We start from the raw sequence: 16,295 nt of genomic DNA on the forward strand, positions 1-16,295 counted from the left end.
ACTTGGACGGAGCATATGGCACCACGGTGATGGAATATGTCGATCACGTACCTTGATAGCCAAAAAAGTCTCGTATAGCCAGAGGAGTCGTATACGAAGTCTGGGAGACTTCTCCTTTACAAGATCGCTGGGATTGATAACTAGAGGCGGACCCGATGTCGCGAATCGATTTACGGTGAAAGCCGTCAATTAGCCCAGTTGGGAGAACAACTGTTGTCTCAGCTCGTATTGAAGCGGACATTGACCACTTCGTATCAGTACGGTGTTAGGGGTGGGTGTCAAACACGACTTGGGCAGGGGGGAAAATGATAAAAAAAATATAAACCCCATATGGCGTATTTCGTTGGGGCAACTCGTATTTACGCATCTCAAATCAAGACAACCAATAAATGCAATCGCTATTCGCCTCTGCTTTTGTATATGCAGGTAGCATTGTCTGGCTTAGCCCGATTGGCGTGAAACGTCTCAACTAAATCTTCCTCCTGAATTGAGCATACGAAAATTCTACGGAATACCCAGGGGGGGGATAGAGAAGGTCATTGGAAAGAAACTTGGGTGAATTATTAACTATATTAACTATTCGATATACTCTACAATGACTATGAATCGCTGTAGTCTGTCAAGATCTGCATATTGGAACGTCGAGCTCATAAGGGTTCAAGCTCAATGTTCTATGGCTGAGGGAATTGATCCAGCACAGCTTCTGCTCCTTGAACTTGGAATTCTGCTGTTGGCCCACCAAGATTCTCTATATCAACTTGTAGTTTGTATGTACCGGGGTATAGAACAAGATTTCCGTTGGCATCATTGCGTGCAATTTGTCCAACGTTGACTTTCAGGTCGAGTGTTGTCGTCGCACCAGGCTGAACGTTATGGGCGCGGGCATAAGCTACTAGAGTCTTCAGGGGATATGGCCGAGGTCCAGAATCTGTACTCTTCAAAAAGAGGAGTGTGACGTAGTCCGATGCCGTTGAACCTATGTTCTCCACGTTAATTCGAAAGGTGTCAAATTCGGCCAAGTCCTTTGGATCCTCCGCATCAGTGAATTCGGCTGTATTGTACGTTCCTTTGCCGGTGCCCCCTGTCGCCCATGAGACATTGAATTCTGTATAGTGTAGACCTGTGCCAAAAGGTATTACTGAGCCATTATACCATCGATATGTTCTGCCAGGATTGGATGAGCTTGGCCGTAAAGACTGATCTGTCATTGGGACCTGGTTGATATAATCCGCAGGATACTGTGTAACAGGTAGTCTTCCGGCTGGTGCTGCAACGCCGCTAAGTATGTCAATCAACCCCGGTCCGAATTCTTGGCCGGGATAACCCATCCAGAGCAGACCCTTTACGTTGCTATTCTGTAAAAGAGCGGAATCATCGACTTGGCCGCCACCCACTTGCACAACAACAATAGGTTTTACTGCTGCTAGTTGTTGAATAAGATCCAACTGCGCTCCAGGCCAGCCAATGGAGGTTCGATCATGAGCCTCGGCTTCAACCTGCTCGTCAATTCCACCAATGTATACCACTGCATCGGCTTCTTGGGCAGCACTGATTGCGGCGGCAAACTGCGACGTATCGTTTGAGAGAACGTACTGCAATCCTTGCGAATACGTTACTTTCCAGTTGTATGAAGAGCTATTTGCGGTAGGAACGGGAATCGTCTTATAAGGAGCAACCCCATTGTAATTGCCGAACATTGACACAGAAGCATTGTTGGCCCATGGACCGACAAATAAGACTGTCTGCCCCGTTGGACGGATAGGTAGGATATTGTGATCGTTCTTCAAAAGAGTTATACCTGCGATAAGTGTAGTGTAAGCAAGCTTTTGTGTAGCTGGCGTATTCACGTCGGAAGCTCCTAGAGTTCGATAATCTTGACCGTCAGGTGGATCGAAGTACCCTAGGATAACAAGAGAGCCGTAGAGGCGACCGAGAGCTTGATCCAGCTGAGCTTCTGTAGTATAGTTGCTCTGAACGGCTGCTGCTATATGAGAAGAATAAGCTGTTCCACAATCCAAGTCTGTGCCATTATTGAGCGCAAACGCGACTCCTTGGGCATCAGATTGACCGACGTGGTGCTGATTGAAGACACCGTCTACCGCACCACAATCTCCAGTTACCCAATGAGCGGAGCTTTCCCAGCCCCAATGATCGCGTAGCACATTTTCCAACATATAAGAATTGGCGCACGAAGGATGTCCATTGACGGCATTGTAGCTGCACATGACGGCTCTGGCCTTAGCATCGCGGAAGCAAGACCGAAAACTGGGGAGGTAGTATTCGGCCAAATCTTGAGTGCTTATAATGGCGTTGTATGAACCGCGAACTACCCCATTGGAATCTTCAATATCATAGCCGGCAAAGTGCTTGCACGTTGAGACAACCTTGGGTTTGGCTGGGCCGACGCCGCCTTGCAATCCCACGACATAATTATAAGCATACTGTGCAACGTGATAAGGATCTTCTCCGGGCGTTTCTTGACCACGACCCCATCGGGGATCCCGATAGGGATTAATGTTTGGAGCCCAGTAGTCCAAGCCGGCTTTCAAATGATTACTGAAAGCTCGCGCTTCTGTGCTGACCGCTGTTGCAATATCGTGGACAAGTTGGTCATCGAATGCTGCTCCAATAACAATGGGAGATGGGAACTGAGTGGACGAATTGAATGCGACATTTCCCTGAGTGAAAGTACTGTTGATTCCCTGACCCGGCGAAACTCCAGCAAGTCCATGGAGGGCTTCGTTCCACCATTCATAAGGAGGAAGGCCAAGACGCTCGACGCCGGGTGCATTGTGGACCAAATTTGCGGCCTTCTCATCCAATGTGAGTTCAGCGACTAGGGCTGCTGCTCTGGCTTCTGTTCTGAGGCTTGTATCACAGATACCATTTTGACTTAGAGGAGGTTGAGAACAATCCGGAAACGGAATCTCATTGTTGGGAAACAGAGGGTAAACCGTTGGAAATAGAGATAACTCTACAAAGGTTGTCAATGAGAATATTCTCATGTCGAGAATAGAGAGAGATATAAACAAAGTCCAATGATTGAGGTGTTCTGTTTAGTGACTTGTGTCTGTTGAGTTGTAGTCTCAACTTTATATAACATTGAGTGTCTTGAGTTGGTTAACCACTTGGACGCATGATGCTTTACTGATTCGCCAGAACGGAATGTTTCAATTTAGCCTATTAAAGCAGGTCCCCTTTACGAATATTACTCTCATCTAATGAATTGAACAATGGAGTCTGGTGCAATATTCTAGAGGGAAATGTCACTGCTGATCTCTCTCACATTAACTGAAAACAGGTTTTCGTTGATCAAGTTATTGCGGGGGATTCCCTCTTGTAGGTATTAAAATGCAGGGTGACGAAAATCATTGAGTTTTATTCTGCCTGAATGTCGGAACTCGCACTCTGCTTTCGTATTTACCTTCTGACTCGCATCGTTGATATTTGGGGACTTCCTCGTTCGACTTTGATGTGATCGTGAGGGGAGACTGAATTGGTGGGGTGCTGTATCATCCGACGGAACGGTAAACCAACCCGCTTTGAGAGTAACTCGACTGCAGATTGGAGAAACATGAACATGGTTGATTGGAATCAAGTATTAGAGTAAACGTTGGAGCCCGCATTAGTTCAACTTCCTTTCAGTGACATATAAGGATCGGCAATGCTGTCACGCAAGTGTTAGTGCCGTCGGAATGAAAGCTGTACCTTTGGGAAGCATCAGAGAACCAACTGCCTTTGAGGTTGAGAGAAGGCAGAAGTAAAAGAAAAATGGACAAGAAAATTTGAATGCATAACCTTGGCGTAATATTTTAAGAAAAAATGGTATGGAGGAGGTGGAGGAGGTTAATGGAACGAGATTGTATTTGTTCTACCATATTGTGTTTACAAGGTATGCACTCAGAGTCGCCTACTCGTGTAGCTTCAGCGGGCCCGAATATTCAGGCGCACGTATATACTTGAGCTTATCACCATCAGCCACCACATTCTTCCACCACTTATCAATGTCTTGCTGAAAACTCTTCACAACCTCTCCATCACTCAAGTCGATTGGCTCATAGCCACGAGCAGTTTGTGTAAGTTGCGCCTTTGCTATGCCGAGATCAACAGCAAAGTTGCCGCCAATGCTGTCGTAGCCGTCCACTGGCTTAATAGATCCTGTGACGCCCTCTTTCAATACCTTGAGAGGAAAATCGGGTTCTGCAGCTGCTGGTCTCGCAAACGAAACCCCGTCAACAATGTCTAAAACTTCCAGCATCGCAGCGGTTGTCCGAAGACCGCCGACCAAATACAGCTTGAGCTTGCTGTCTTCGCTCAGGCCATCACTGATGATCTTTGCCCATTTCAGAAAGAATCCTTCGCGCTTTTGTGTCGACTCTTTTTCCCACTTTAGTCCGAAACTCTCGTAGTTACCTCCGCTCAACTCAACAAAGTCAAACCCCTCTCGCTCAAGGCATATGCAAACTTCTTGAGCCTCTTCCGCCGTCACTCCTGCATCTTGGAATTCAACGCTATTGAGTTTGGATGCGACGATAAAATGAGGCGAAACACGTTTACGGATAGCTCTAGCAATATCAGTAATAAAGCGTAGGCGGTTCTCGACTGTCTGAGTTCCATATTCGTCCGTTCGTTTGTTTGTTCGTCTAGATAAGAACTGTGAGATGAGGTAACCGTGCGCCCCGTGAAGTTGAACTCCATCGAAACCAGCCTTCTCCAGGTACTCAGCAGCATATGCGAAACCCTCAACTATTTCATCTATTTCTGCCTTACTAGCAGCGTGAGGTTTTCCAAACATCATGTCCATCTTTGGCTCTATTTTTAGTCAATTATCAGATAACCAATGAAGTTCGGGGCATTAACTCTTACCAAGTTGCACATCTGACGCGGATATGGCTTCTTTGCTCAAACGATATTGAACCTGTCTTCCTGGATGACTAATTTGGCCAAGGATGAAGCTTCCATGGGCCTTTGCTCCTTTGGCCAGTTCTTGGAATTTCTCAAAGCGTGGTCCACGAAATTCGCATTTGGTAGTGATAATCATATCACCGATGTCATCTAAAGCATCAAAAGACGTATCGATGTTGCCGGTAGCAATCATACCCCATCCACCCTCTCCCCATCTAGATCCAATCTCATATTAGCAGTCATGGCGACCTCTTCTACGTAATGAGTATGTCCATACCGGCGATATAGTTCAATTAAGTCGTCAGTTGGCTCGCCTCGTAAATGAGGTACTTTGGGATCCCATGTAGCCAGTCCTTCAGCCATAGGACTTTTCATGAATCGATTGAGGGCTGTTCGCCCAGAAGGAGAGAAGGTAATGGGCTGACCCAATGGTGACGGATCAGCCCCCTTCGTTCCATAGCGCTCATAAGGCATTATGAATGAATTACCCAGGCTTATCAAGTTTCGTATTGTAGCTGATGCTTTACTGCAGCTCTTTCTTTAATGGAAAACAAAGGATTGAAGTTCTCATCCCTCCTCAGTAGCAACCGTCATCTTTGAAGCTTTTATAGACTCAGAAAAACCCCTATACATCAGTGACAGAAAGTCAACTTTCAAATTCGATAGTATACATTGATTACTCAATCGAGGACTACAAATCGTGAAATTGGTAATATGTGCATGATTGCTATCGAGGTACGAAACACCCTGTAGTCTTATACTCAAAAGGGTATGCATCGTGGCCATCAAATTCCCACATGTTACAGGCATGATGTGCAAACACGTGTCTGCTTACAAAATCATACCGCTCTTTCCTTTTGAGGTCTAATTAATCCACATTCAGTGAATCCACATATTGGATAACAGGCTCAAATTACCAATCCTTGGAAAAATCTCATTCTAGAAGTTTCACACGCTCTCTGTCGAAATGCCAGGGGGAAAATACCCACTAACATATAGCTCTCATTAAATCCTTACTTTTGGAGAACTGGTCTTCCGCCGATCTGCATCATTACAACTATTCGTTATTTGTACTTGCTGGTCTTCCCCGTCCATACATTTCCAATTTCATGTCGGCACGATGACCAACTAGCCATGAAACGGTCATCATTTATAGAATAATGGAAAGAGATCTCCAACTGAGAGCTGGTTAGAAGAATGAACTCCTAATCGTTATTGGCTCTTGGTAGATTCACAGACTCTCTGGCTCGTTAGAAACCCTATTCTCAATTGGCGGGCCTTGTTGAGTAATAAAAAAAAATCGTAGATTACTATTTCGAATGACGTTAAAACTGTATTGAGACAGGTGTTCGAGAGAATCTACTTTGCATCTCTATGTGCAGTGGAGATTGTACTTTTGCATTGCAACCCCAAAGGAATACGATACGAGCCTATATCGTTTTTAATGAACATAGTCTACGCGTATACTATGTGCTTGCCTGATCTAGATCCGCTTACACACAAAAGACATCTTCCATTTTTGGCAACATAAGTGGCAATTTTCATCGGCCATTTGCTATTACTCGATAGAAGTGTGCCTCTTTAAAGTCCTGATCCACGCCGCACATATTTTATTTTCCATACCCACCGGAGATTGTACGTCCCGCATTACCGGCGGCAACATACCTACTTTATACAATACTGAATCATGTCTAATTTATATGATGTATCCGTTTGATCCATGTTTCATTGCTACAACTGTCACGACCCATATCAATTCATAAGTGTACCTATCTTTTGCAGATGTGGATGTGAAGACCAGAGGTTGGTCTGCGAACGCTTCAAGGGCTACAGCCAGGCTGTGGATATTAGTTCAATGAGTTAACAGCTTGTAATAGTTTGTATGAGACTCAAGGTCCTGTATGTAACGCATGCAAAGGAAGTCGTGATAAATATACATGAGACATCAGCCAAACCACATTCTAACACAATGTGTGCTCGATCCCAAGCCTGCACTTTTACATGTTGCAGAATTTTAAAGATGTACCTTGAATTTGCAACTTTTATCAAGGTAGTATTTTAATTACATCATTTCTGAAGCGGCTCCAGATGCTGAGAAAATCCCGTCGTATACTTCATGCCTGAATCGCACATAATGGCCACAACAGTAGACCCAGGCTTGAGACCTTCTGCTACACGCAATGCGGCCGTCACGTTAGCCCCCGTTGAAAGCCCGCAGAACAACCCTTCTTCACGAGATAGCCGAAATGCCATAGCCCTTGCATCTGCAGACGACACACCCTGGAATCCATCTGCGATACCTTCGTACCATAATGGTACAACATATCCAGCCCCTATACCATCAATGTTGTGCGATCCTGACGGGCCACCCGATAGTACGGCAGATTCTGCGGGTTCAACAGCCACAAAACGGATGCGCTTGTCATGCTGACGGAGGCGTTCTGATATACCTCGAAGAGCAGCTCCTGATCCGACGCTCTGCAAAAAGACGTCGATGCGGCCCTCGGCTTGTTCATAAATCTCATCTGCGAGTTGTGTATACGCAGAGAGCTGATCGATGTTATCCATCTGAGCAGTGATATAGGCTCCCGTTTTGGCGGCTATAGATTTCGCCTCCCGAATCATGTCCTTGGTCAGCTTCTCAGTTTGCTTGCCATTGTCGCTTGGTATAATGGTCAAGTTGGCGCCGAGGAGCCTCATGTGATCAAGCTTCTCTTTCGAAAAGGCATCAGACGTAACCAGATGAAGTGAGTACTTCTTGACGGAGCAAATCAATGCCAGGGAAACTCCTGTACTGCCACCAGTATATTCGACAACTGCACCGCCTGGCTTAAGACGACCATCGTTTTCGGCGGCAGTAATCATTGCAAGAGCCATGCGATCTTTCATACTACCAGTTGGATTGCTACTTTCGATTTTCAACAGAATACGAACTCCGTTTGACGGGACAACATTTTGAAGCTGTATCATGGAAGTATTCCCGATCGTATAAAGTATATTAGAGCGCACTGAAGCCATCCTGTTTGTCATGCCAGTAGCTCCTGGATACAATTTCCTTTCTCTTCGACTATGACGCTTTAACACAAGTATCGATCAACAGCCTTAATGGAGTAAGGGGGGACACAACTGTCAACGTGGAAGTCGTAAGTTGTCAAGAAGGGGAATAGTATATATGGGATTGATAATGTAGTAGAAGAGCACAGTAGAAGTATAACTGAAGAATTCCGGGATAAGAAACGGCGAAATAAATTGATGGTTCCTGTATCACCATAACGCCGGTGGTCCGATTATATATACCTCTGGTTTTCTCCATGTTAGTTGTCTGGTTACAAGTAGTTATCATCTGTTCAATATTGATTAGTTTCTCTACCACTCAGGAAGCTGCTTTACAAGGGTACTGCTGTCCATAATCAGCATAGCGCCAAGTTTTAGGCAATCTGCGAGGCTACTGATCTCCAGATGTAGGAAAGTAGTTGATTCGGTTTACAAAGTTGTTGATGAAAACCTATTATTTTCTGACAAATGCATCAAGGTGGCTCTATGGGCCCTGGCAACTCGACCCGATTGTAAAGTTAACGATAGAGTCTAAGTTATCCCGGATGTCGTGTAACAAGCTTAAGAAGACGTACGTTTAATAATCATGTCCTCCAAGTGGCGTTCGACTTTACGAGGGTGTTTCAACTTCCTTGATGTTTGGGGAGAAAAAGAGCCTTTAAGTTGGAAAAAGAAGAAAGAAGAAAAAAGTCGGTGCTTCGTAGTACTAGCAGAGTACATTATTGGACTATACGAATAAAATGCTGCACCATCATGCCCTCTCAGTGATTTTAGCTACTACTAGCAGTTACGTTAGACTTATATGATGGATAGGGTCTGAGCATCCCGTACAAATCTGCGAAAGCCACCATTCTTCTGGTAGGCGTGCTTACCAACCTCTCAACCAACATCCTTCTATTAAAAGTAGCTCAAGTTACTAGTACTACTTCCTCATCCCTTTCAGTTTGGATATTGTTTCACGTGGATGATGACTCTCTGCTCCCCAATGTCGCTTACATCATTCATTTGGCTCTCCGGTGCATTTAACCATTCAGAACTGCGGGGTAGTGGCCGTTCATAGCTGGCCACAATGGTGAGATTGGACGAGAGACAACAAAGTATGGAGGACAATGCCCCGGAACTACTCCGATAGCGCAGGATAACCGTTCGTCACTTTTAAGCCTCGTGCAAAGGTATTGGACTATTGAACATATTTAGTCACCAGAACAACGTGGAAATGTTCCAATTGTGGCAGCAGGCGGCAGTAGTGGCGTCTGGTGCGAGCAGACTTCGGATCGATTCCCTCTATTCTCGTCTAAACGCCTGTTGGTTGCTGAACTAATGGTCCTTCTACCCTCCTACTCGTCGTTCGGGTTAATTCAGGCGTCTTGCTTTGCTACACTCGGGGAGAGTCAATCCGCAAATACTCCGTAGTTCGCATTGGTTGGTTCAATCGCCAGCCGGCTAAGATCGCCTGATAACGTGAAATTCTGTGCTAATGAGTCTCGGGTAATCCGAATTTGACAATAGCCGGAGGCACCTCGCCCTCATATAAGGAAACAAGTACAAAGTACGAGGAACATGCTGCGGGCGATGCAGACTTCGTTAATATTTTGCTTATCCTAGTGCGCAATATATATGCCTCCCCCGCCAGTGTCTGTAATACCATCTTTCTCTCTTGGTGTTTTATAGCTTTCCTTCACGACCCCGAATAAGCTCACACTCACTGTACGGAATCGGAATAGAAGCTCATCGAGGTTTGCGTAATGGCGGGTATCGCAATTTTAGGAGCTGGCATTTTTGCCACAGAAGGTAATCAACTACTTGTAGCTGTTGGCAAGGGTAACAAGCGTACATGGCACTGACTCGCTCACCAGAACACTTGCCCGCGCTTGTGCTAAACAAGGCCAACATCAAGGCAGTCTATTCTCGTTCCAAATCTACTGCATCTACACTTGTAGCAGAAGCAAGCAAACTCGGTGTCACTAGTCTTGAGCTTTACTCAGAAGACACTTCTGGGCATACGCTCGATGATCTTCTTAAGCGCAGCGATATTGAAGCGGTGATTATCGTTTTGCCAATTCTGGTGCAGCCGTCGATTGTCAGGCGCTGCTTAGCTGCCGGGAAGCATGTGCTTTGCGAAAAGCCAATCGCCAAAGATGTCGCAACTGCTCGCGAATTGATCGAGGACTACAACAAGCTGTACGCAAGCAAAGGACTCATTTTTAATATTGCTGAGCAATTTAGATTTATGCACGAGTTTGAACTTGGTCGAAAATGGATCGTTGAAGAAAAAGCAGTCGGTGATATTACTCAGGCACACCTCAAAATATGGCGTAATCAGCCTCCTGAGGGGAAATGGTACGAAACCCCGTGGCGAAAAGTGCCGGAATATCAAGGCGGTTTCTTGCTTGACGGTGGAGTACATCAAACTGCCATGCTTCGTTACATTTCTGGCCAAGAGGTTGTTGAGACGGCTGGGTTTGCCCGTCAGGTTGCGCCCCATTTGCCACCTCTCGATACTCTTAATGCCGGCATCCTTCTGAGTGGTGGAGGAACTGGGACCATATCAATGTCATTTGCATCAACACGACGAGCTTCGGAGCTTACTATAATTGGATCAAAGGGCAGCTTCTTCCTGACTGATGGCCCTGATGGCTTCGTATTGTCTCTAGACCTTGCTTCAGGAGAGAGTAGATCAGAGACGATACGAAGCAAAGGGGTAGAACTGGAAATCAAGGCATTCCTAGAGGCCATTAAAATCGGAAAATCGGAAAAGAAGGCGGGCCCAGAAGAAGCACTGAATGACTTGGCAATTATAGAGAGCATGTGCTCTGGCGGGGGCAGAGTAGATTTATACTAGGGCGAACTCTGCCTTCTTCTTTTGGGTGGAGATTTACATACAAATATCGACTGTTGTATAATACAATAGAGCAAAGATGCAAGATGCATATATCTATTCGAACTGGATAAATTCTTGACGATACATCTGGGAGATATTCATCGAAACAACGAATAGAGAAAAAGTAGTGGGCATAACCGTACGTCAAGGCACAGGCTAAACAACTAATTGGACTACTTATCTACACGCATACATAGATAGAGGTACTTTTAAGACGATGAGGGCCTCCCCACTCGTCAACACGCCACTCCAAGGTTTCAGTCGAACTTCTCGGAGGGGTGCTAGAGCTATGTTGACGGAGAAATTACTATGCCTTGTGCAGTTGACAAATTGTATAGACAACTTATATGTTTCTGCACTTGCAAACTATATTTTAAACTGATGATATTGAATAGCCAATGAATGTTCCATAGATTGTAGGTTGGCGTATCGTTTGTATATGTAGGTGGCCATATGTGGTTTGGGTACTCGGTCTGCCCAAAATGATCGTTTAGCCGATCAGGTGATCGGCAAACAAAGCGGCTGAATGGAGGATTTAGCAAGAGGGGGTTCAATACTCAGAAGCCAAAACAGTAATGATGCTCGCAGCCTCCTCGCTTATCATCGAAACTTGGGTATTGCCGAAGCTTCTTTCCCAATCTCTTGTGAAGAAAGCCGGATCTCATGTCCCCGTGTGTGGATAAAGTACCATGATGAAAGTGCGGAGAAGGAGATCTAAAATATTGTTTCTGGGGAAATGATCTGGGTTTCCCGGTAACAGTTCCTGGGGAAGCCATACTAAGCTGTGGGGGAGCCGTGCATTTCGGGGACTAGTAGTAACAGGTGGAACTTGCATATAACTGCATGGCCCCTCTTCACCGAGACGGGCAGATCAATGCCAAATTTCATCTTAATTGAATGCCATAGTAGGCCTTACTCAGGCTTACTTCATCCATCATGGATAACCCAAAGGCAATGAACCAGCATGACATTGTTCATGATATTGTTCATGATGAGGACCCGGACCCAATCAAAGTTACCACGCAGAGTTGCATGACGGAGTCGCGCATGCAAGCTGCTTTGCTAAGGGAGAATCCTCGCGTATTTCGAAAGAGCTTCTTGAAGCTGTACGGGTGCATTTTTGTCGGATACTTGTGCTCGGCCACAAATGGATTCGACTCCAATACTTTTGGTGACCTTACAATGTGATGGCAACATGTTTGAGTCCCTACCTATGCTAATGCCACCTTAGGAGGCTTATCGGCCATCCCCCAGTTTACCAAATACTTTGGCATCACCATCCATAATCAAGGCCTTGTTGCAGCTCTCTATGTCATAGGCAACATAGCAGGCTCTCTCTTCGCTGGGCCTTGCTCTGACACATATGGCCGCCGCGTAGGCATGGCTATTGGATCGGCCATCTGCGTGGTCGGTGCCATTCTCCAGACTGCTGGTACAAATTTGTCCATGCTCATGGGAGGCCGATTTATTCTGGGCATGGGTGCGGTGCTTGTTCAAACAGCCGGCCCTAGCTATGTCGTGGAAATGTCTTATCCCAAATATCGTGCCCAACTTACTGGTGGTTATCAAGCTTGCTTTTTCCTTGGTACCATAGTGTCGACTTGGCTGGAATTCGGACTGAATCATGCCAAAACTACACTTTCATATCCTTGGAGACTTCCCCTTGCGATCCAAGGTCTCCCGTCTGTCATTATCTTATGTGCAGTTTGGTTCATCCCTGAAAGCCCACGTTGGTACGCACAGCTGCATTTGCTTCCCATATCCCTATGGAATAACGCTAATTGAGATGATAGGTATGTGGGCCAAGGACGAGTAGCTGAAGCTAAGAGTATACTTATCAAGTACCATGGTGATGGAGACCCAGATGCTCTTGTTGCGAATCTCGAACTACAAGAAATGATTGAAGTCATTGAACTTGATGGCTCCGACAAACGGTGGTGGGATTTTAGGTCGCTATTCAACACCAGAGCAGCACGGTATCGGACCTTTCTCGTTACTTGCATCGCCTGGTTCGGAGAGCTTGACTTGCCACCGACAAGTTATTACTTCCCGCTAATGGGTACGTCTTCCCTGATACGATGCATTTACTTCCCAGGTCATTCTCAAGTCTAATACAAATTATATAGTCAAGACAGTGGGTATCACAGATGTCAACACCCAACTCCTCTTAAACGCGATACAAACTCCAGTCATGGCAATTGCCGCACTCTGTGGGCTTAGCGTTGTGCATAAGTTTGGTCGCCGCAAACTTCTCATGTTTTCCAGTGCTGGAATGTCCGTGTCTATTGCAATTATAACGGCGTGCACTGCTCTACAGGCTGGGAGACCTGCCGTTGGCGGCACTGGCATTGCTTTTCTTTACATTTTCCTCATCGTTTTCGCTTTCGCCTGGGTATGTCTCCGCTCTCCTTCTTCCCAGGGACATCGCTAACTATTTCTGCTTCACAATAGACTCCAATGCAATCACTCTACCCGGTCGAAGTTCTCTCGTTCAATTCCAGAGCAAAGGGTATGGCTTATTTGGCCTTTATGAACAATGCTGTCAAGGTCATGAACACGTACGTTCCGCCAATTGCCATCGCCAATTCCGGCTGGAGATACTACCTCCTTTATGTCTTTTGGGACGCATTTGGCGTCGTCGTCATTTATTTCTTTTTTGTTGAAACAAGGGGCTGGAGCTTGGAAGAAATTGAAGATCTGTTCCAAGCAAAGAACCCTGTGAAAGCAAGTCTTGAGAAGAAGAACATTAGCGTCGCGCAGGATGGTACCATCACACATGTTCAAGACAATGGCAGTGATGCTTAGCAGGGGCAACCGAAGGATGTTTTCATGATTATACGAATATTTTACACATAATGAGTTAATAACAGTATCTCCCAGCTAGTTTCTAATGCTAATTTTGATCCATCAACTACTTCGCAATTTGCTAGTCTGTGGGATACATCGCGTACGAGGATACAATCTCAGATACAAACTGTACAAATGCACAATTGAAGATCATCTTCTCGGGTTAGAATCTCATTTCACAGTCCGGCTATTGGATCACGTGGGCCAGTACTAATCTTAGTTTCCATCACCAGCTTCCCCCGCAATTTCTCAGCTGTCTATCCATGCATGTTACATGCAATTTCTTGGCTATACCTATTATTCGAATGCACAGCAGCCCATGATTGGTTATAAGTCCTACAATCATGATACATCATCATCGATGTTGACCGTCGCTGGGGTGTTGCAATCATGGCGCCAGCGCAAGAGGTTCACAGGCGGGTCAGAACTGGTGAGAATCCCGCCACCTACTTAATTGCATCCTACTAATTCGCCCCCTCTAGGCTGGTGAGCTGAGTGACAATTTGGTAAACGAGTCTTCGACGATGCTAATCATAGATTATGTTTAAAAGTATTACATGTCGGAAGCGGCATATGAAGTGTTGGTTCATGGAGAATTACAACTGGGTTTGTCGTAATTACTAACATGACGAAGGTGACGAACGGAAACCTCAATGTCGGCACTGCGAAATCAGTCGCCGCGCTTGCGAATATGAGGCGCTTGACAATTCCGCCCTGCGCGAGGACAGTAATGGGCTATTCCAGTTCTCAGCAGATCACGTCTGGCTAGAGACACCGTCGGAGAGTAGAGACTCCTTTTCTATGTCCATCTCGAAGAATTGTTTAATTTAATTGACATCAGTTACATTTATCCATTCCGTTGATGTTGACGATGACGATGATGAAGAACCACCATCCAATGCTTCGACACGTGGACACGCGACCAACGAATCGTCTAACAACAAAACCCTCGATCAACCAGCAAATGGTAATGAAATCATCTTCTCTCATACAATATTGCATACTAAATAAATTGCAGAACTATCGCCCACTATTCCCGTACCAGACTCGGGAAGAGACGATGTGGTTCCGATCTTAACTCCTGGACCGTCTCGCGAGGCTGCTAACTTTGCGTCGCCTCATTCATTTACGAGCGGTACCAGCATGGAAACCATTGACCCGGTGAAATCAATAATCCTTAGACGGACCTCTGGATCTGCTATATATACGCAAGGTCCAGCTGAGCCACTTGGAGATCCGCTGATAGCCCGCCTCCTCCATCACTACATCAATAACTTGGCCTGTTGGGTATGTGGCCATTCATCACCACCACCACCTTTGTGCTTATTTTTTGCAGCTTGATGTAAATGATCCGCAGCGCCAATTCGAGACATTTGTACCTTACCTTGCGATGAGTTGTCCCATCTTACTACACGCCGTCCTCGCATTTTCAGCATGCCATCTCAATCGACTAGATGGATCTTGCGATGAGTTTTATGCTGCTCACTACCATGATCTATGTGTCCAAGGCCTTATACCAGCGTTAGCCGACCCATCTACGACTCTCGATAACGTACTCCCGATATCCACCGTCATTCTTAGGATGTATGAGATGATGAGCTATGAGACAGATCATCAGAGACATCTTCGGGGGTGCTCGTCTCTATTTACACATAATCGAAAGAATATTGGCTATCGGGCACTCAAAAGGACAGCATTCTGGACTTATTTCCGTGAAGAGATTATGGTTGCTCTTGCAACAGGGAAGCCAACCACCATCGGTCCCCGTAATTGGAAAGTTGACATTACGTGGGGCGGCGATACGGATCACGTAAAAACGGAAAAGATGACCATGTTGACGGCTGAAGTAATCGATTACTGCTTTTCTCGATATCCCGGAAGCAATGGTGGCGATGAAAGCAGTTGGGATGAGCTGCAGAATGAAGCAAACGCTTGGAAAGACTTACTGCCGGAGTCGTTTGATCCTGTATATGTTATAGAAGATGGCGAAGGGTTTCCAGAAATATTGTACCTTTGCACTTGGCATAGTAAGCTATACTTACACCGATGTGTACTTTCTTTTGGCTGATGTCTTTCAGTTGCGGCGATGCAGTTCTATCACCTGGTAAAGGTGCTTCTTGCGCTACATAATCCACACCGTCCAAGCGGCATTGGGTTTCTCCAGTTTGCAAGAGCTGTCGAAGTAAGTCAACTTCCATTCATATTAGCTTAAAATATTTGTTAAAATGGGTTTCTAACACGAAGAAGGGTGAAATACTGAAGCATACAATCCAATTATGCGGCATGACAAAAGCACTTGGTGATAAATATCCCGGTGCTCTAGTAAACGCCGTCCAGCCTCTGGTTGTTTGTGAGTTCTGTGTCTCAAGTACGATATGTGTTGCTAATGCCAAATAATCAGGCGGCCAGAGTTTAAAGAAGCCGGAGCACCAAGCTGAATTGGTCCGTATGCTACAGAGAATTGAACGAGTTACGACGTTGGCGACTACCGAAGGAATACAGTCATTGCAGGAAGCTTGGAGTTCTCATAGGGATTTGTAATTATAATCTTCAATGCTACTTGTCTTCGTGAATTAAGTGGTATCACTTTGCACCATAGGCAATAAGA

At 45.6% G+C, this 16,295-nt stretch overlaps 6 protein-coding genes across 6 annotated transcripts; 3 read left to right on the forward strand and 3 right to left on the reverse strand.

Moving 5' to 3' along the window:
• Positions 1-671: 671 nt before the first annotated feature.
• Positions 672-3,005, reverse strand: Triagg1_8428 (CAZyme family GH3; the record flags this gene model as incomplete). Its single annotated transcript, XM_062903274.1, has 1 exon — positions 672-3,005. One exon carries the CDS (start codon positions 3,003-3,005, stop codon positions 672-674), a length of 2,334 nt encoding a protein of 777 aa, XP_062752621.1.
• Positions 3,006-3,910: 905 nt separating this feature from the next.
• Positions 3,911-5,268, reverse strand: Triagg1_8429 (uncharacterized protein; the record flags this gene model as incomplete). Its single annotated transcript, XM_062903275.1, has 3 exons — positions 3,911-4,812; positions 4,867-5,120; positions 5,183-5,268. The coding sequence occupies 3 exons, from the start codon at positions 5,266-5,268 to the stop codon at positions 3,911-3,913; spliced, it is 1,242 nt and encodes a 413-aa protein (XP_062752622.1).
• Positions 5,269-6,972: 1,704 nt separating this feature from the next.
• Positions 6,973-7,782, reverse strand: Triagg1_8430 (uncharacterized protein; the record flags this gene model as incomplete). The annotated part of the gene is made up of 1 exon (XM_062903276.1): positions 6,973-7,782. One exon carries the CDS (start codon positions 7,780-7,782, stop codon positions 6,973-6,975), a length of 810 nt encoding a protein of 269 aa, XP_062752623.1.
• A 2,011-nt stretch (positions 7,783-9,793) lies between these two features.
• Triagg1_8431 (uncharacterized protein) lies at positions 9,794-10,801 on the forward strand (the record flags this gene model as incomplete). Its single annotated transcript, XM_062903277.1, has 1 exon — positions 9,794-10,801. The coding sequence occupies one exon, from the start codon at positions 9,794-9,796 to the stop codon at positions 10,799-10,801; it is 1,008 nt and encodes a 335-aa protein (XP_062752624.1).
• Positions 10,802-11,776: 975 nt separating this feature from the next.
• Positions 11,777-13,645, forward strand: Triagg1_8432 (uncharacterized protein; the record flags this gene model as incomplete). Its single annotated transcript, XM_062903278.1, has 5 exons — positions 11,777-12,011; positions 12,072-12,573; positions 12,634-12,899; positions 12,967-13,232; positions 13,292-13,645. 5 exons carry the CDS (start codon positions 11,777-11,779, stop codon positions 13,643-13,645), a joined length of 1,623 nt encoding a protein of 540 aa, XP_062752625.1.
• A 403-nt stretch (positions 13,646-14,048) lies between these two features.
• On the forward strand, positions 14,049-16,228 carry Triagg1_8433 (transcriptional regulator family: Fungal Specific TF; the record flags this gene model as incomplete). The annotated part of the gene is made up of 9 exons (XM_062903279.1): positions 14,049-14,117; positions 14,170-14,173; positions 14,322-14,471; positions 14,529-14,654; positions 14,706-14,974; positions 15,045-15,714; positions 15,766-15,869; positions 15,935-16,037; positions 16,089-16,228. 9 exons carry the CDS (start codon positions 14,049-14,051, stop codon positions 16,226-16,228), a joined length of 1,635 nt encoding a protein of 544 aa, XP_062752626.1.
• Between the last annotated feature and the right edge of the window lie 67 nt (positions 16,229-16,295).

This window comes from Trichoderma aggressivum, assembly GCF_033847375.1.
Source record: "Trichoderma aggressivum f. europaeum strain CBS 100526 chromosome Unknown scaffold_041, whole genome shotgun sequence".
In the NCBI taxonomy this organism is placed as follows: Eukaryota; Fungi; Ascomycota; class Sordariomycetes; order Hypocreales; family Hypocreaceae; genus Trichoderma; species Trichoderma aggressivum.